This window comes from Drosophila arizonae, chromosome 3, assembly GCF_054131065.1.
Source record: "Drosophila arizonae isolate 15081-1271.41 chromosome 3, UAZ_ARI_1.0, whole genome shotgun sequence".
Lineage (NCBI taxonomy): Eukaryota > Metazoa > Arthropoda > Insecta > Diptera > Drosophilidae > Drosophila > Drosophila arizonae.
In genome coordinates this window covers 18,912,706-18,932,995 of record NC_142923.1, presented here as the reverse complement: position 1 = coordinate 18,932,995, position 20,290 = coordinate 18,912,706, and the positions used below count along the sequence as shown (strand labels likewise).

At 42.3% G+C, this 20,290-nt stretch overlaps 2 protein-coding genes across 3 annotated transcripts; one reads left to right on the top strand and one right to left on the bottom strand.

Annotated features, from left to right (window-relative positions):
* Nucleotides 1–11,988: 11,988 nt before the first annotated feature.
* On the bottom strand, nt 11,989–13,718 carry Nthl1 (Nth-like DNA glycosylase 1). Its single transcript, XM_018004452.2, has 4 exons — nt 13,483–13,718; nt 13,052–13,423; nt 12,821–12,991; nt 11,989–12,756 (listed from the first exon to the last, which is right to left on the bottom strand). Exons 1-4 carry the CDS (start codon nt 13,597–13,599, stop codon nt 12,358–12,360), a joined length of 1,059 nt encoding a protein of 352 aa, XP_017859941.1. The 5' UTR covers nt 13,600–13,718; the 3' UTR covers nt 11,989–12,357.
* A 98-nt stretch (nt 13,719–13,816) lies between these two features.
* mib2 (E3 ubiquitin-protein ligase mind bomb 2) lies at nt 13,817–20,280 on the top strand. Of its 2 annotated transcripts, none has more exons than XM_018004451.2 (7): nt 13,817–14,259; nt 15,234–15,330; nt 16,564–16,731; nt 16,797–17,466; nt 17,523–17,685; nt 17,753–19,496; nt 19,558–20,280. In XM_018004451.2, the coding sequence occupies exons 2-7, from the start codon at nt 15,264–15,266 to the stop codon at nt 19,914–19,916; spliced, it is 3,171 nt and encodes a 1,056-aa protein (XP_017859940.1). In that variant the 5' UTR covers nt 13,817–14,259; nt 15,234–15,263; the 3' UTR covers nt 19,917–20,280. The 2 variants fall into 2 exon arrangements, with proteins under 2 accessions (XP_017859940.1, XP_089321794.1); XM_089465668.1 differs by lacking the exon at nt 13,817–14,259 and adding an exon at nt 14,735–14,863.
* Nucleotides 20,281–20,290: the final 10 nt, after the last annotated feature.

The window sequence follows — 20,290 nt, the reverse complement described above, 5'->3', positions numbered from 1 at the left end:
TTCACATGCCAAATCGACCAACACCACAATCAAATTGACTGCCGCCCAGACAAACTGGGCACAAGCAACCGGAGAAAAAGGTTCGCAAATCATATGCCAAAGGCCTCTTGCTGTGTAAACTGCGTCCCTAAAAAGCATGCAAAGGGTTGCCTATATATACATATTTTGTATACACAGCTATATATTTATATATACATATATAAAAACACCAGCCTTTCGGTGTTTATTTGTGATCCTCTGTCCTTAAATGACTTGGATGCGCCGGCAGCGCGCCTCTGTGTCGCAAGGCAACAATCAACCTAAACCACGGTCCTTCTCTCCCCTCCCCCACCAAACCACAAATTCAGCTCATAGAACTTTGCCGCATGCCAGCGGCATTTGCAAAATGCAAAAAAAAAAAAAAAATAAATAAATAAACAACAGGAAAGGGTTTGGTGGGCCGAACCGCAAATACTCTTGCATATTTTAATGCGGTTACTAAGCAGAGAATGTTAATGGAACCAAGTGGTATATTACAATAGATATATACATATACATATTTCTATGGGAATCATATTCTACATTTTGAAGAAAGAGAATTTTGGATATTCTATTAAAGGAATCTATTTGAAAATGTGTCTATTATTACTGATATAATATAGACAGAGATAGACTAGAAAGCCCAATAGTTGCTACATTTATAATACTCTTTGCTAGAGTATAATAAAATGTGAAAAACAAGAAATCCGTTTAACCCGGACAGCTCGAACTTTTGAGCCGCATTTAAGAAGGCGCGAAGCAGCTTACGGCTCGCGTTCGCTGGCTCGATAAGCGTGACCTGCCACATTGATGCTTGTTGAAATATTTTGTGTTGCCCCCACACAAAAGGCGCAACAGCATGTAGCCGCATTAGGTCTCGGTGTGCGTGTGTGTGTGTGTGTATGTGTGTGTGAGACATAAGCAAAAACAACTAAGACCTGCTGCAGGTGCGACTGACCGCACTTGCTATTAAGTATTTTATGGTTTCGTTCGCGTTCTTTTTTCCCCCTATTTCTTTCGTTTGCACCTTGCGTATGCAGGCAATTTGTAAGTTACGGCGTTGCCACCTACCACCAGCCAGCAACCCAACACAACGCTGCCACTTAGCGGGGCCAGCGTAACAAATAATCGCAGCCAACTTCGCACGGCTGTAAAACGTTTAAGCACGCACACATAAGCCCCTTGCTTCTCTCCTCTTCTATTCTCTTTTGCCACATTACAAGATCATGTGGCATTAAAGACCTGACATGATAGTAGATACGCATACAGTGGAATAGATGATATTGGTTTAGGTAGAGGATGAGTGGGCCAAGTGAGCTAATTAGAATTAATTTCAAGTGGTGAAAACTTTCTTGTATACAGTAGAATGCGGTTATAACGACTCTGTTTATAGCGTCTGTATGAGCAAACTTATATGGCTATAGCGCCTTGCGGTTATAGCGACGGTCCCTTCAGCGCCGTTATAACCGGATTGTATTTTGTTTCTATAAGTAGTTAGGAATACTAGGATTTGTAATAATTGATTTTAAATTTGTTGATTCTGCCATTGCAATGGCACATATATGTTAGTTTTTAATAAAAAAAACTTTTTATCTACAAATGCACAATAGCAACACTTTGCACAATTGGACGATAAATCACAGAACTATAAGAAATTTTTCACTCATCTTATGTAATCCTGAATCATTTCCATAAAAAATATTGTATACTATTTTAAACACCCAAAGATTTACACAAGTTCCATTTACCATGCAGCCTTGAATCAGCTAACTTTGACCAAGCTTAAAACTTTATGGGTAGTCCGCAAAATTTTATAAAAATTGGAGTTAAGTCGGCTGGAGTTTTCTAAATGAGAATATGAAAACAGTTGGCGGATACTGAAAAAAAAAAAAAAACAATTTTTTTTATTTATGCCAAAAAATCGGACTCTTTACCCATTGTGCATTGGTCTATCACCTCTAATATACTTAATTATTTATAAATCATATGTCTTTTAAGCATTTATCTTCTATTATCTCTGGATTAGTCTTCAAATTTTATATTCTATTAACCATGTTCATCTATGTCTTTCATTTATTATGTAATGATCTGCATGGATACATCGAAAGCACTGAAACTATATTTTGATCATTAAGTATACTGCTAAGTAAGCTGCTGTATGAATGCGCCAGTCTTGTTAAGTTGGCTGCATTGCTCAGAGCTATGTAAAAAGTTCACTGGTCGTAGAAAATGTCAAATTTATAAGCCATTAATAATGGTCGGCTCAAATATCTACCTCACACACACACACACACACACACTCACACAATGAGCCTGTATTTTAATTTAAATTTCAGACAACAACAAAAAATGTGGCCGGCCCACTGTTACGAAGCACCTGGTCGAAACCTCAGTCAGTGAGTAGCTGGCTGGCTGGCTGGCTTGTGCTGCTTTTAACACGCCCATTGTCTAGCGTCATCTGAAATTCTGCTTAATGAAGCAACGACTACGCTTCCTGTTTCAGCCAATTTAGTGTGAGTATGTAATTCTTTAGCTATTACGAACAACCCACAGACCCACAGACCCGCAGACCCCAGGCCCCAAAAACCGTAACACAGGCCATAGCACCTGTGACAGGCGCTCGTTCGCCAGCTGGCTGGGGGGTCGACGCGTGCATAAAAAGTTACGCATACATAAAAGCCCCTCCCCCCAAAACCCCCCACAATCCAGTTGCCCAATCAGAAAACTTCCCAACCATAAGCCACCTGCCCGCTGGCGACGACCCCTGCTTTCAACGTTTATCTCCGGAGCCAGTGCCCCGAGCTGCCGTGACGCGCAATCAGACGCAGTCATTGTGTTTGAGTGAGTGTCTGTGTGTGTTTGTGTGTCTGTGCGTGCGTATGTGTTTGTGTGTCAGTGTGTGCACAAAATGGTGGCAACAAAATGTCCCACAATTACCACTGAGGCCACATCTAACGAAGCCGATGATGATTCCTATGACAATTTCTCTATAGCTGGCAAGTGGCAACGTGGTCCCAACTCCCGACTGTTTCGACGGGCTTTGCCCCGGTCTCAACTGGCGGCTGTCCTTCTGCTTCTACTGCTTCTGCTGTCCAAATCCAACTAACAATCAGACATTGCCACCGCCACTCGTGCTAGCTGTTTGGGGGATTGAGTTTCGAACGGGGGTCGACGAGGCCAGCCGGGCCGGACGAGCAGCCAGTCGGCCATCCATTTATGCCCAACGGCAACAACGGCCTGTCCGTCCCTAGCTGTCCGTGTGTCCGAACGGTTCGTGCCTCAAGCCCCGCCATGTCTTCAGTTTCAAAGTTTTCTCATGTAACCCAGCCAGACCGTCAAGGCGGGGGGTTTTCGGGATGAATGAGCGGACGTGCCAGACCCAGAATACCCAGCAGCAAACGTTGCCTGCCAACCGACGCGGCATTGCGGCTAAAAAGCCATGCCAATGCTCAAAGGCAGCCAGCAGCTAAAGCAGCGATGGAATGCCTATTACAACGACAGCAACAACTAACCAACCAACCAACAGCAGCAGCAACAACAACAACAACAGCAACGTTTCAGACGACACACGCCAACACCAACACCAACACCAGCAACAGCAACAGCAGCAGCACCACATGGACATGGCGTGTTAGACAGCTACACGGCTACACACCCAACTCACAGCAATGGGAAAAAGCTTAAACAAGACAGACAGTTAACTGAGTTGAGCAGAAGACTCTATACCCTCAGAGTCTGTATTAAAGTAACAAGATCTAGAACGAAAGAATTAAACCTATAGGCTTATTGATAAAGGAATCTAATTCAGATATTGCTTATATATTTACATTTCTGATTTTTCACGAAATCTTGAAAAGAAAAACAAGTAATAAGAAAAGCAATCTATTGAGGAACGGAAAGATTTCTATCCTGCATAAAAAAATGTATAAATGATTCTTTCGGGAGGAGAACACGTATAGTTTCTATTTTATATAGATGGATGGATGCAATGGATAGCACAAGTAATATCAATATGCTTATTACATTTCTACATAGGTTTGAAATATATATCAATCATCCGACAGTATCTACTAGATTAGCTATATCATATATATCTATATAGATATCTATTAGAGCTATACAAACAATGTATGGAACATAGACATAGTTTTAAGATTAGCTATATCATGTCAAATATGCCTGCTCCCATGTTGTACAAACTAAGTTACTTATCGGAAATACCCTTTTGAATAGTGTGCATATAAAGCGACACACACCACAACATTAAGGGACCAAACGTACGCGGCGGCCTCGGGCGCGACCTTTGTGCGAATGTGTTTGTATGCCCTGTAGGAAATTTTACACTTCGTTAATACTCTAAACTATGCTGCATTCGTAGCTATAGGCTTACTGCATGTACTAGTAAAGCTCGGAAAATGTGTGAAATGTAAAAAACTGTAAAATACACAAAATAATATAGAATTTTATAGAATAGTTGTGTTTGACTAATACACACCATTGGAAAAATAGTCTTTTATATAGAAACTTAATTTTATTCTATTCTATAGATTTTTTAATGATCATCTACGTTTATTAAAATTAGCCTTCATTATGCATTTCCACTTATGCCTTGTGTGCAAAAAGTGTTCAGCGAATCTAAAAAAGTTATTTAGTTAAGCGCTATACAGTCCGTAGCCAAAAGAATGCCAGTTTCTGCAGGTTTTTCACGCATTTGCGTCCTCCTGGGTTCGGTCTGTGCGTGGGCGTGTGTGCAAAATCAGCCAACGCAAGCTGCTGCTGCCGCCAGCCCGTCTGGCTTCCGTTGATTGTGTGTGTGTGTGTGTTGCTGTTGCTGTTGGAGTTGCCAGCAATTATTCCGTTAGTGCTGGATCACACCCCCAACCAAGCAGTCGGGCAGCCATCCTGGCAGTCAACAGCAGGAAAGGCGCGTTCGCGTGGCTCGTTACTCACACCACAAAAAAGCGCAGCTGCTGCCGTTGCTTCGACTTCTCCCCCGCTCACTGCTTGATTCTGTTTGTTGCCAGTTTTTCCTTTGGGGCTGCCGCTGTTGCCGTTGCTGTTTTTTGTCGACACTTTTTCACGGTTTGCTCGCTTGGCTGCTCTTTCGTGCGTTGCTAGTCCCAGTCCCAGTCCCAGGCCCAATCCCAGTCCAATACTAGTCCCAGACCCGACGTGCCCACCCACACGCATATCGCCCTGTTTTCACAATCCCCAAAGCCAGCTGCACACTGTGCGCTACTGCTGCTTGTCACACCCTTTATTTATTTATAAAACTGGGCATATTATATATTCGAATGTATATGTATATATAAATTCTGGAAAGAGTTGAGTCTTTTTTCGAGTCAAGTTCTCATAAAAGACAATGATGTAAAGATTTTATGTGGACAAAAAAAAAAAAACATATTACATTAATTATATACCAATTCAATTTTGTATTATTTTATTTATATTAATTTCAATTTTTTAATAATTTTTTATCTCGACAAAAAAAAAAAACGGTAATACAGAAGATTTTTTATATTGTCTTGAATCCTTAACTGTTTGGCCCTTAAAGTTTTGTTTTTTAAATAGATATAACATTTATATTATTTTAAATATGCATATGCATATGCATATATTCTATGTATTTCATAAATATTTAAATATAAATTATGAATATTGCATATTAAAAATGTCCAATTCGATCCTTAAAAATACCATGGCAATCAACTAAAAAATACCAAACTTTTCACATATACACCGTACTGTACATATATATAAAAAAATATATTTAAACAAATTTACAAATTTTTGAAGAGTATCCAACTAGTCGTGCATTCCCTATAGCTATTTTCAGCTTTAAGGGTGTGAGCGCGCGCGCTGGCTGCGTTCGTTCGTTGAGCTTTGGCTTTGCCGCCGCCTTCAACCCGCTTTCGTTCCATTCCGTTGCGTTGCCCGACGTTCTTCTTTGGCTGAAAATCAAAACACACGTCTCGGCGTGTGGCGCACATCTGCATGGAATTTCTAAAGTACGTGCCATGGACAGACGGACGGACGGACAGACGAACGAACGACCGGATGGATGGGCAGTGGGTTTGGTGGTGTTGGGGCTTTTGCTTCGCTTTTTTTTCTCGTTTTTCATTTTTTTTTTTATATTTTCCATTGCGGCGCTTGGCCTGCCACAGACGCAGCCGTTGCCACAACCAGCAACTTTGGCGTCTCGTCGACGTTGTGCACATTCATGGTGTACATAGCTATACCACAGCAGCCAGGCGTTGTCCTTGCGTCCTGTTTGTATGTTTGACGGCATGGCATGGCATGGCATGGCAAGGCACGGCATGGCAAGGCACGGCATGGCATGGCATGGCATGGCCTGGCATGGAGTGGCATGGCGTGAACAGGACCTTTTTCCCAACGTTGCGCATAAAGTGAAAAGTTACACTGTGCAAAAATGCCAGCACTTAGCGAACTATGTCTTTGGCGAAGCAGTTCTGAAAGAGCTAATAGTGCTGCCAAATTTTCATTGCATACTTTCGTGAGTGTTGCTCAAATTTTATTGAAGCTTCTGTTCATCTTTATATATTTTGTTGGTATATGAAAATTATTGTTGTTCTAATTGCTTTAATATAAAGAATATAATATGAATAAAAAATATTTTAGATTATATGAGAAATATCTTTTATCTATCTGACATTTTTTTTTATATTATTATGATATATTTATTAGTATCACAATATTGTTTTTATTATAGATAATTTAACTTAATATACAAAAATTTTCAATTTAATTTTAGTTTCAGTTAATTGTAAAATCCATGCAAGAATAAAAATCCATACTTTTTAAACAATATAAAAAAAAAACCAGTATATATTTCTATATTCATCATATAGAAGAATTATAAAATGATATAAGAAAGAATAGATATTCATTTAGAAAGTCAAACATCAGGATATAGGTGAATTAATCATCCCTCAGTTAGCTATAATGCCCTTATCCAATCGATGGAATTTACGATTGTTGTTTGACTTAATTGGCCATCGGCTGTGCGCCGCTTAGATGTAAATATTTGGTTGCCGTGTACAGGCGATGCGGGCGCGTGCGATGTTCTTTGGTGCCGTGGCAGGATAATTTCTCGCTCCACAAATCAACTGGTATGTACGCGCCGAGCGCAATTCTAACACCCTTCAACAATAAACAGCATGTCACTTATCTCAAACTTCAAAAGTGCGGTGCGGAGGGTAAAAAAAAATGGCAACGCGACGCGACGCGACTCGACTCGACGTGGTTCACTGTGGTGTGGTGTGGGATTGTGTGGTGTGGCACGGTAAGGATACAGAAGGACGATGACTACACGCTCGCTGAGAAGGGCAGTCATCGACGTCGTTATGCGTCGCAACTGCCGCCAGCGTCAGCCAACATGCTTCCGTGCCTCGTGCCACAGAATTTTTTTTACTTTCTTGCTTGTTGTGTGTTTTTTTTTATTTGTCTTTGGCGGCGGCAGCTTTTGACTTGGCAAGTACAGTGGCGTCAAAATCTATTATTTATTGTAGAATTCGAGGCACGGGTGGGAAACAGACAGAAATTGATTGAAATAGCATTTTTATGAGATACATATATATTATTATTTATAAACAAATTCACAAATTTTAATCAAATGTATTTCAAGATTTTGTATATAATATTCCTTCTATTTAAAATCATTCATTTAAGTTTTAATTCATCTACATGCGCTAAGCAGCTGTCAGTTAAAAGAAAACTGTTCGCTTTTATATAAAGCGACCCACTGTACACTGAGAACGACAAAGTTCTGTTTGCTCGAGGGCTCGAGCTTGACAATGTCGATGGGGCAGCAGCCAGAGGTCGGCGGGGGTGTTGCTGCTGTGGTAGGGGATGTCGCACTGGCGATAATAAACAGACACACATACACAAGCAAACGAAATGACAGCTAGAGCTGAAGTGTGTCTGATGGGCGTCGTCAGGCTCAAGCTCTGGCGGCAGCTACGCTTGTTGATATTGTCGCACTTGTGCTTGTGCTCGCACAGTGGTTAAAAGTGCATTGAAAACGAATGAATTTCGCGATAATTAAAGCAAAGTATATGTATGTATATGGCTTATACATATAAGTAATTAGGCGTTAATTAGTTTATGTGTGGCATACACTACTAATTGAGGCAAATATAGCTGATTTTTCTACAATATGGTCACACTGTACCTGTAAGCATTTTGATTGTCATGGCAATTCGAAAGCATTTGTCGGTAGCGCTGCCACCCCCGCCCAACGTCTGGCTCACTCACTGGCAAACTGGCAGCCCAGCCCCATAACCCCCAGCCTGACTGCTCCCCGCTCAACGCTGGCAGCAGCTACTTGCCACATTTGGCTTTCTGCCAGGACCGTGACTGTGTGTTGGCATCGGGTGCGGTGGGTGCGGCAACTAAAAATGCGACGTGCGAGATTATCGTGTCGCTTGTTGGTCGACGACGTTGCCAAATACACACACACAGAAGTTCACAGACACATACATATACATGAACACTGAAGTAGTTGTTGGTGCCGTTTTTGCGGCTGTGCGCCCTCCCCTAAGCTCGCGCTGCTGGCAGCACAACTTACGCTACTGATGGCGTTGATGATGGCAAAAGGGCAACAACAGCAACAATAACAGCAACAACAACAAAGAGTGTGCAGCAGCGTGCGCGCGAGGATAACGACACGAAGCGAACGCCAACGATGGCTGATGCGGATGGCATAAAGCAGAAGGAGAGTGGGCAGTGTGCATGTGTTTGTGTGACTGTGAGCTCGACCGTGCGTGTGCTTGTGTGTGTGTCTGTGCGACTAATTGGGTGAGAGAGAATGTGGGCGCTCAAATTGGTTTCGTGCTTTCGTGTGACGCGTGCGGAGGCGTGTAAGCTTTTTGTATGAGTGTGTGTGTGTGTGTGTGTGTGTGTGTGTGTGGCTGGTTGTTGCTGTTGTTGCCTGGCATGAATGCTTGATGCGTGACGGCAGCGACCGCCAGTTGTTGCCAGCAATTGGAACGGACGCAGGACATTGTACGGACATGGACACAGCACAAAACAAAAAACAAAAAGAAAGGAAAAATACAATTTGCGTCGTGTGGATGTGGATTTTATTTGTACGTTTCATTTTTTTTTTTTCACAAGTTTACTTTTGTTGTTTTGTGCCCTGTGCTTGGGATTTGCACGCTCGTGCAAGGACTCGACACCTAGCACCCCAAACGACCCGTCACACCACGCCCCGCCCGCCCACGCACGTTGCCTGTTTATGTCATTTTGTTTATGCTGCCCGCACCGACACAAACTGCGCCATTTTTAAGCGACCCGTTTTAGTTTTTCTTACATACAGTTGCCGTCATCGCACCCTGCGACTCCTTTATCCCTTCTCCGACCACCCACCGCCTCCACTCTCTTTTCCTGTTTTTGTTTTGCGGCTGACTAAGTTGAATTCAACGCTGACGGCGCCGCGTGGGTAACATCTGTGTCTAGGCAGCCCTATAACGATTTTTTTATTTTTGCATAAAAGTTGCATACACAATTCAAAAGAGAGCGAGGGAATGACAGACAGAGAGGAGAGAGAAGGAGTGCGGTTATGTGTGCAGATCGGATCAGAGAACTAAAATATGTGCTTAATTGCACTAGTTTTATGATTTTTATTTGCAGTTCCTGAACTGATGATATATAACTTTATGTAACTCATAAACGCTAAAGCCCTAAGGCCACAGGAACTGCAACGTGATCATCAAAATAGCCTGCTTTCGCATTTTTAAAATTGAATAAATTTGAACTAGCTAAAATGCGCTTAATGTGACCACATTTTAGTATATTTAATGCTGTGATTTGATTTTGAAAGTACTTTTAATACGATATTCAAATGTACCAAAAAATCCATTATGTAAAGAAAAAGTACTAACTGTTTAAATATTGCCTTGAATTACTAACCATAGCCCGAACCTAAAAGTGAAGAGCCGAGCAAATACGAAGTTGATTGGACCTACTAGACAGATTTTTCAGTGTTGAAAAAGTTTGTTCTACATGTCTAGTCTATGTGTTCTATGGTTAGTGCTTGAATTTATTTAGAAAGTGTAGAATTCGTCGCGCTGAAAAGGATGATAGAATACTTGCTTACACTTATCGTTAAATAGTCGTTAAACTTTGCCTAGTCAAACGTTCGAATAGATAAATAAACCTGTTAGTTAGAACTAACCCGAAAGCTCGGACCACTAGTAAAGTGAATCTGAACCAGACTGCTTGAAGAAGATGAAGAAGATGCAGAGAGGTACATATATAGCCATACAGCCAGTCAGGACCGCACTGGGCTTAAATCAAAAAAGCACCATAATTCGCCACAGGATGTCTGCAGCAAACTTTGCCACTGTTTCGAGTGTGGGTGCGCGATAAGGGCGACAAGTGCCAGCCGACTGCGAGGGAGTGAGGAGTGAGAGGGAAAGAGGAATGAGGCGGCAAGGTTGCGGGTGTAAGGAGCAGGACGCATATCGCGCTGCGCTCACTTGACGCACTTGGAGTTCCACTTGACTGTGCGACTGCGACTTGGCTAACGGCAGGGCGTTTGCTTATCCCAATGCAGCTGTGTATGTCTACGTGTGTGTGTGTGCTTGTTTGTGTGTGCCTGTTATGCTTACACAAGTCACACGCACACTCAACACACAGACAGCGCAGGCAGACAAACATTTTCGCATGACTCCGACAGATGGACGTTTCCTTGTTGTTGTTGTCGCACGCTTAAGTAGTATAGCAAACCCGTCACACCCACATTCACACAACCACACGCACACATGCACACAGAGGCGATGGCGCCGGCAGCACACGCCGGATGTGAATGGAAGGCAGTTGTGTGGAGAGGAGGAGAGCACGTAAACAGCGTTGAATTACAGCCTGACAAACGGGGCGTTGAAGTCTCGAACTTAAAAGTTATGTCTGTGTGTGCGTGGAGTGGGGCTGCGGCTGTGGCTGGGGCGGGGCCGGGTTAGCATGCTGATGTCTGCAGCTCTGGCTGTGGGCGCACGTCTGAACCCAGCCTGTGCATCATTTATAAGCCATGCTAGGCCACAGATTGTCTCGACACTCAAAATCCCCCCTAAAAACGAACTCAAACCCATGTCCAATCCCCTTAAACTTCCACATCCCGTGCCCTTGCCCAGGAAAGCGCGCACGCAACGAAGCTGATGATGAGTGCACGCCAGCCATAACTTGATGACTTTGCAGGCAGGACGAGTACAGTGAGTCCACCAGCCAACAGCCAACAGCTACCCGCCAACCAGCCTTAAGGTGTCACGTGCGACGGCTCCTTGTTGCTGGTGCTGCTGCTGCTGCTGCTGCTGATGTTTTGGCCATGACTGCGGCTGTTTGTGCACATAATTCATGCGACCAAGTTGAAATGAACAGCAATTTATTGAATAATACTTTCTCGCCATGAGGTCAATATACAATAGATGAGGTCGGCAACAGGACCCAAGGATCACCTATCATCGAACTTTGGGAATTCGAATGTGCTGCACATGCTGAAGTCAACTTTGCTAGCCATCGGTTATAAAAGCTTGCTGGGAATATATGTATATATTAGAGAATATACCGCTGATATGTGGTCCAGGTTGAGTTGTCTATGTGGGTAGAACAGATATAGATATATAGATATAGCATTGCCCAAGTGGGCTAGGCAAGCTCTGAAATATTAATTAATATTTCCATATAGCTAAAGAATATAAAAGTCGGACACTAGATGTTCAAGATTAAGGAATAGAAAACGCATATTTGTTTATAATTTTAATTAATTTAAAATAAAAAATCTCTGAAGGTTTTTGCTTAAAATCTTTGCATTTAATAAAATCAATATAATATGTGGAATTTATTTATTTTTAAGACAATTTAGAGTTACAAAAAAATTGAAAAGTTTGGCAAAATTATTATTATTATTATTATTATTATTTTTTTTTTTTTTTAAATAAAATCAATATATATGCATTTAATAAAATCAATATAATATGTGGAATTTATTTATTTATTTTTAAGACAATTTAGAGTTACAAAAAAATTGAAAAGTTTGGCAAAATTATTATTATTATTTTTTTTTTTTCAATTTTAACCTTAATTTTTAATGCTCATTATATACCATTTAACTGAATTTGTAATTTACACAGCCTTCTAGTGGGCCTTCATATTTTATATGAACAATTCTTTATATTGTTAAGTACTGGTCTTTAATCTTATCTTTTATATTTTTATATTTGACTCTACCATACAAATTGAGCTTAATGCCAATTCCAATTTAATAAGCTTCGCTTTTCACTTAAAGACTTTAAAATATATTTCTTATCTTCTATTTGAGCTTTCTTATTTCTTCTTGGGTAACAAAGCAGCTGGGCAGATATCCTTGTTGAGGCACTCTGAGCAATTGGGCTTGACAGGCGTACAAATTGTTTGGCCAAAGCCCACAAGCAAATGATTCACCTCTGCCCAGAGTGGACGTGGCAGCCAGCTCTCAAGCTGAATACGCGTTTGCTCCGGCTCCTTGGTGGGCTTCTTTAGCCATGCCAAACGATTGGCAATGCGATGCACGTGCGTGTCGACGCCAATGCCTGTAATTTCTTGCCAAGCCGTCGCCATGCAAATATGCGCCATTTTGGGACCAACTCCTGGTAGCTTCAATAGCTCCTTGATATTGTTCGGAATGTCTTCGTTGTATTTGTCGACGAGTATTTCTGAGGTTTGCTTCAGGTATTTGGCTTTGTTCTAAAAAAAAGATCTTATATAAGTAAGTATGTATTTTATTCCAGATTCAAAAATGTAGACACACTTTATAGAAGCTAACGGGATGAAGTAAACGCTCCAGTTCCTCGCCAGGTATATCCTTCAGACGAGCAGGAGTTAGAGTTTGCGCCTTCAGGCGCTTCATTGCCTCAAAGGTGGTTTCATCTTTCGTCTGGCTGGATAGCATAAGACCCACCAATATATGGAAACGTTGCGTCTGTAAATTAAGGCTTCAGTTAAGCAACAGTATAAAGTTATATGACAAACTCCTTCAAACCTTTTCATTCGCATTCGCATCGGCACATTTATGGCAACCCATTGTATCAACCGGTGCGGGCTTTTCGCTGCGCATCAAGCGAATATTTTCCAAATGCTGCAGCCAATTGATGTTAGGGAAGTCGGGTTCGATCTTAACTGGGGTGGCTGATTCTGCTTTAATTTCTGGTACCTTGTCACATTCCGGCACCAACTCACATTTTATAATTGTAGCTTTGCCCATTTGGATTTTGGAGGTTTTTGAAATTGCAGCAAGGCGCGATTTTTTGGCGGGCACATTTGATTCTGGCAGCGAATTCAATTGTCGTTGTTTGCGAGTCTGAACAGGTGAAAAGTAACGTGCAGCAGCAACGCTGGGTAATTCTTCAATATCCTAAATTGCTCGCAATTTTATGAAAACATTCAAATTAAAAAATAATGTTGAGTACTTACCCACAACTCCGTCTTCACTGTTGGTTTTTCTGGCTTGACCTGCTTAGCCAGTTTACTTGACAGTGTTGCCTTTTTGCTTGCCATGGTTCTAATAATAGTTTTGTAAAAATGTTGCATACAACTTTACAATATAAATAATAAATAAAAATAAGAATTATAAACAAATATGTGCGTCTTGCTGTTGGCTAACAGTGTGACCGTTTATGCATGTGTTACACATCTGTTTTGTGTTTACATATGTTGCCAGGGGTTACACATTCGTTCAGTGTGGAGTCGTGCGTTAAGTGTGGAGCATCAGCATTTAGTATTTTTTCACTATATATTTTTTGCAACACCTACACTTTAACTTGTTTGCAATTTGCAGCCACACTGTTTTACATTCATAAAATTAAAGTAAAATTAACTTTAAGGTACAATTTTGGTTAATAAAATTAAATTAACATGCTCGCTACGTTGCAGCATATAGATAACGGGTTGTACTAAATTAAATAGTTAACATAATCATATACAAAGTAGCACATTATGCTAATTGTGTGACAAATTGTGCATGATACGAATTTGTGTGTATTATAAAACAAATACAAAAAGTAATTAATAATAGTACGAGTCGCGAAAAGCTTACGCACACAGAAATGCATTGAATAACATAAAGAAGAAATTTAGTGCAAGACGATTACTGAAAATAGAGTGTAAAAGCGATATTATAATACTGCCACCCATCACACATTCAAGCACACACACAGTGCTACATTCGGACGGAAGCGAAAAATTGCATTGGTAAGTTGTGTGTGTCCCCATCACAACAAATAACAATCAAATTGTTATAATTTTGAAATAATTATTTATCGCGTGTTGTTGACTTGTGGAAACTATGTGTAATCACTGAAATGGAATTTGTACATTTCCTCAACAAATACATGCCTATATCTATCTATGTGCATGAATGTGAGTGTAGATATGCTAATATATAGGGTATATGTATCCATATGTCTTATCTCATGCGTCATTCAGTTTATGGACGACTCCTGCAGCTGCAGAGAAATTGAGGACACCAGTTTCTGCTCATAATATTCAAATCTTTATCAATTGTGATTCAGAATTTCTACCCCTATTGTAAAAACTGAATTCATTTCACTTTAAGAGTTCGTCATTCAGCGACTACTAACGAAATGCTAAAATACCTAAAGGCACACCCGATACACATATTGTTTAGAATTTATTTTATTAAAAATTATTCAAATGTGGTAGGCGGGTTAATATGCTGCATAATTTGATTTTATATTGATAAACCTTTAAAAATTACTTCAATTGTAATATATCACAGTCGTAGTAATGGCAAAGTGCTGAATTTGGATAAAACTTTTGCCACCGGGCTTCTTGAGTAAGTTGTCAAACAAAACTTGCAATATTCTGTTGCTTTAAAATACTTTGAAAATACTCAATTACTCAAGTATTAACAAATAGTATTTATGTAGGTAATTCGTTCAATTTGTATGCAACGCGCGTTAACCGCATTGCATTTCTCTCTTTGAAAAAAAAAAAAAAAAATGCCCCGCGTCATAGAAATACATACATATACATATATATTCACATTTGTATGTACAATTTTCAGTTAGACATGCGCTGATTTTGTCGTTTGACCCAAATATATTCCCTGTTCCTTGCTCAACCCGCCCGCAATGCTTTTGTATCAATGATTTAATTAATACGTACCTATCTATACATCTTTATATATTATGTACTTTTTACAGGCGGCCGAGACGCAACAATTAATTACTGGAATGCGCGCCTCCATTCCGCCCGGCGTACGTGTTGTACGCGGCCCAAATTGGATTTGGTCGAACCAAGGTAGGACGTTACTTATTTTTGTTTACCCATTTCAGGCACTGACTAGCTAAAACCATTTGTTTATAATAAGTACAATTATATACCTGTGTGTGTATACACACTCACACACACTAAACGATCCGCACTTTGATAGCTGCCAATGAGTGCAAAGAGGACGGGACGCTATTTTTAGCCACACTCAGAGCGGAATGTTTCCCAAATCTCTGTCTCTGCATTTTAAACGCACATAATATAGAAATCGTTCAATCGAGGAGGGGATGCAAGGGTGCGGGGTAGAATGCACACACATGTGCCTCTTGCCGCATTGTTTTTACTTCGCTGTCATAAAAGAAGTCGAACGGCTGCCTTCGCTGCCTTCTGCTAAGGCGCGTGCCATTTGTATATGTTTTATTTTTAAACGTGGAACACTAAAGGCGTTGTCAGGAATATATGTATGCTTACTGCTGAAAGGGAGAACAGATTGATATAAATAGAATTAGTCTTTAATTCGAATAGGAATATCAACTTCCTTTCTTAATATTGCTATTCAATGTCTATTATTCCTACTACAGTAAACTATCAGCTGTTAACTAAAATCCTTATGCTAGATCGTTTATAACTTACATTTCGTTGCTATGTTAATATCCTACGAATGCCCTTTGATATTACAATTGATATCTGATAAGCTATCTCCCAAAATAAAGCGTTTGTATCATAGAAAAGAGGGCAGCAGAATAAATGAAGTTGGAGAAACAGAATCTGCGAACAGTTCTTCAATTGTTTATAGTGTATAAATAGCTGGAATATACATTAACAGCCTAGCGTTAACATTGTCTGTGTTAAGCGTTTTACAGTCCTGCGCCAACTTAAAGTGTATGTCAAAAATAAATCAAACTACTGCCTATTAACAACGAGAATTGGGGGTCTTGCGTGGAAGTTGAACGATGAGATGTTTAAATTTAGAGTGCAGCTGCTTGCGCCGTATATGTGTATCCAACTGAAATTCCTATATAACTCGCCATGTTTGCTGGGGCAGATGTTTGGCAAGAGACAAAGAACCAAAGAGCCATAGTCTGCCTGCCGGATGAGACATTTCCTTGGTACTTCGTTTACATTTTGGGGTGTGCGGCGTCTTATAAATAGCTCTAGCGAGCTGTCGGAAACTGGGGAGAACTGCTGTGTATAGAATAACCAAGAAAACGGAGCTTCATTGCAGAGATGTACTTCAATTGTATTTTATTTTCCAACCAACAGACAACGGGGAAGGTCACGTTGGTACCGTCTGCGAAATCGGACGCTGTGGATCGACACATTCGCCAGAGAACACGGTTGTGGTCAATTGGGATTCCGGACATCGCACCAACTACAGAGTGGGCTATCAAAATCAATACGATTTAATCATTGTGGATAATGCCCAAGTTGGTAAGTGAAACGCTTCTTTGTTTTTTTGTTCCATCATTACTGAATGATGTGTCTGCTCCTTTAAGGTGTTCGTCATTCAAATGTCGTTTGTGATGGCTGCTCCAAGGCGGGCATAGCTGGCATTGTGTTCAAGTGCGCTCAGTGCACGGACTATCATTTGTGTGCCTTCTGCTACGGTGGTAATATTCACGACTTGGAGCATACATTCGTACGATACACAACACCCAACTCACTGGGTGTACGTGTGCCGGCCAGGAAGGGCTCAGAGCGCATACAGCTGCGTGGCATATTTGTGGGCGCAAAGGTTGTGCGCGGCCCTGACTGGGAGTGGAACGATCAGGACGGCGGTGAGGGTAAAACGGGTCGGGTTATGGAAATACGTGGCTGGGACAACGAGTCGTGTCGCAGTGTAGCCAACGTATCGTGGGTAACGGGTTCAACGAACGTCTATCGACTGGGTCACAAAGGGAACGTGGACCTGAAGTACATAGCAGCAACTTGCGGTGGTTACTACTACAAGGATCATATGCCTGTGCTGGGTCAACCCGAGGAGCAGCAGCCCATCGTGTCCATGGTGAAGCCAAGCTTCTCTGTGGGCGATCGCGTCAAAGTGTGCCTCGAGGGGGAGGCACTGATAAAGCTGCAACAGGGACACGGTGGCTGGAATCCGCGTATGGTCGACCATCTCGCCAAATTGGGCACAGTGCATCGCATCACCGAAAAGGGAGATATAAGGTTGGCATGACAAACACTTAACAATTTTTGTCATTAAATATATAATGTACTTGCAGAGTCCAATATGAGAACTGTCCCAATCGCTGGACCTTTCACCCCGCCGCACTCGTCAAAGTTGTTTCGTTTCGCGTGGGCGATCTGGTGACAATCATAAATGATGAATCTAAAGTGCAGCAACTGCAGAAAGGACACGGCGAATGGATAGATCTCATGCGCTGTGTAAGATATTGAATTAGATCTAGTGAACAATAATAATGGATTACTAAATCGTCTTGCTTTGCATTAGGCTCTGGGCAAGCTGTGTAAAGTGCTTAAAGTATATTCCGATGGTGATCTGCGCATCCAGCAGCTGGACGATGGCTTCGAATGGACTCTAAATCCGAAATGTGTTAAACTGGAGCGTTCTCCTTTGGCCACGGCAGCGGAACGTTCCAATAGTATGATGGATCTGAGTAATCGGCGTACGGATCATGTGATGACACCGCTATCGGGTCTCTCTGGCAGTTCGGTGCCCGACAAGCTGGTCCGTGAAGCGGCCCAGGGTCATTTGGATTTTGTGAAACAATATCTGGATGTCAATCCTAGTCAGGTGGATGTGATGAGTGGCGGCAAGGCCTGCATACAGGTAGCCTCCCACCAGGGCTACGTCGAGCTGGTGAAATACCTCATCTCCAAGGGCGCCAATGTGAATGTAGTGGACAAGGAAGGCGATTCGGCCCTTCACTATGCCGCCTTTGGCAATCAGCCGGAGACGATGCGCGTACTGCTCGAGCATGGCGCCGAGGTGAATTTCCTCAATTCCAGCCACTGTTCGGCTCTGCACATTTGCGCGCATAAGAAAACGCCCCATTGCGTGCGGGAGCTGTTGAAGCACAATGCGAATGTTAATATCCAGGATTCGTACGGTGATACAGCACTCCACGATGCCATTGGAAAGGAGAACACGGAGGTCGTTGAACTGCTGTGCAATGCACCAAATTTAGATTTTACTGTGAAAAACCATCGTGGCTTCAATGTGCTGCACCATGCGGCGCTCAAGGGCAACGTGGTGGCTGCTCGTCGCATTCTTCAGTTGTCGCGCCAATTAGTCAACGTGCGCAAGGATGACGGCTTTGCAGCACTGCATCTGGCCGCTCTAAATGGACACGCGAAAGTGGTGGAGACATTGGTCACAGAGGGACAGGCTGAACTAGATATACGCAACAATCGACGACAAACGCCATTCCTGTTGGCCGTTTCCCAGGGACATGCGAGTGTTATTGAGCGTCTGGTGAAGCTGTCGTGCGATATCAATGCCAAGGACGAGGATGGCGACAATGCCATGCATTTGTGTGTCATTAAGAGGACCAATTTACAGCAGGCCGCTAATCCCTCGCCCGAAGAGGCGCCCGAAATCTACAAGTTCTTCGTCAGCCTCGCCCAGACGAGTGTGCGCACCGTGGATCGCCTGATGTACAGTGTGCTGATCTATCTGTCCCGGCATGGCTGTCGTGTGGAGCTAAACAATGCCAATGCTAGCATCTTTGAGTGGATTACTGATCGCAATATACGACAGCTAATCTTTGGCCAACAAACGGAGGATCCAACGATAGCTCCAATGCCACTGCAGCGGAATATGCAAGCCCTGGATATTGGAGCCGCCGATGAAACTCCACGTAACGTTGCTGGCGAGGATGCAGGTGCGACGGTTAGTGCTGGCTCATTAGCTTTACCGCCACCGCCGCCCAAGCCCAGTGAGGCGGCCACCTCAACAGCTGGTCTGCAGCCTTCGCCGGGCAATAAGAAACTGAACTCGGATGCGGCCAGCACTGGTACATCGCCCCAAGTGGCGCCTCGTAAGAAGGCGCCAAAGCCACCGGTACCATCGGGATCATCGGAAACATCAGCAGCAACGAGCAGCGAGTCAAGCGGATCTCTAAAGGCCTCGCTGGCAGGTGCCACAGCAGCAGCAGCAGCAGCTTTGCCGGTAATAATTTCCAACCAGCAGGAGTGCATAGTCTGCAATGAGCCGCTACAGCTGGTGCGCTTTGGTATGTTCAAATGTCATTTGACTCTAGTTATTCTCTAGTAACCATTGATATCTTCTTGTAGAGCCCTGCCTGCATCAGATCGCTTGCGAGGAATGCAGCATACGCATGAAGAAATGTTTGCGCTGTGGCGTTGCCATTGAGCGACGCATCGATGCCAACGGCCGTCAAGTGGTTGGTCATCAATCGACATTGACGGCGTCGCCCAGCGATCAGGCGCGTTTGCCATCCGGCGATCTATTGCGTTATCTGGAGAACAAAGTGTTGGAATTCGAGGAATCGCATTTTTGTGGAATCTGTATGGAACGGAAACGAGATGTGGCCTTCCTTTGCGGTCATGGCGCCTGCTCCCATTGTGCCGAAACATTACGCACCTGCCACATGTGCCGCAAGACAATACTGAAGAAGATCAATCTGTACTGAGCACTTACTCAGTGCACTGTAGCAATACGCAACCAAAGTGGCTTGTATATATATATACATACATACATAACATAAAAATGTTAACAAGTTAATTATTATCAAGGATTTATGTTGCGTGACAACAACATCAGCTGATACCATCAATCGTTCCAGAGAACTTCATGCATGAATTTACTATCCAACTTTATTATTTATTAAACACCACCACCACAAACAACAACAACAACAATTATTTTGCACGCACACAAAAACATGTCGACACACGCACATGCACATACACATGTCTATAGTCTATTAGCCTCGTTTAACGACAACGAAAACCCAACTAAATATGATTAAATGATTAATAATATAAGCATTTTAATTGCAATTGA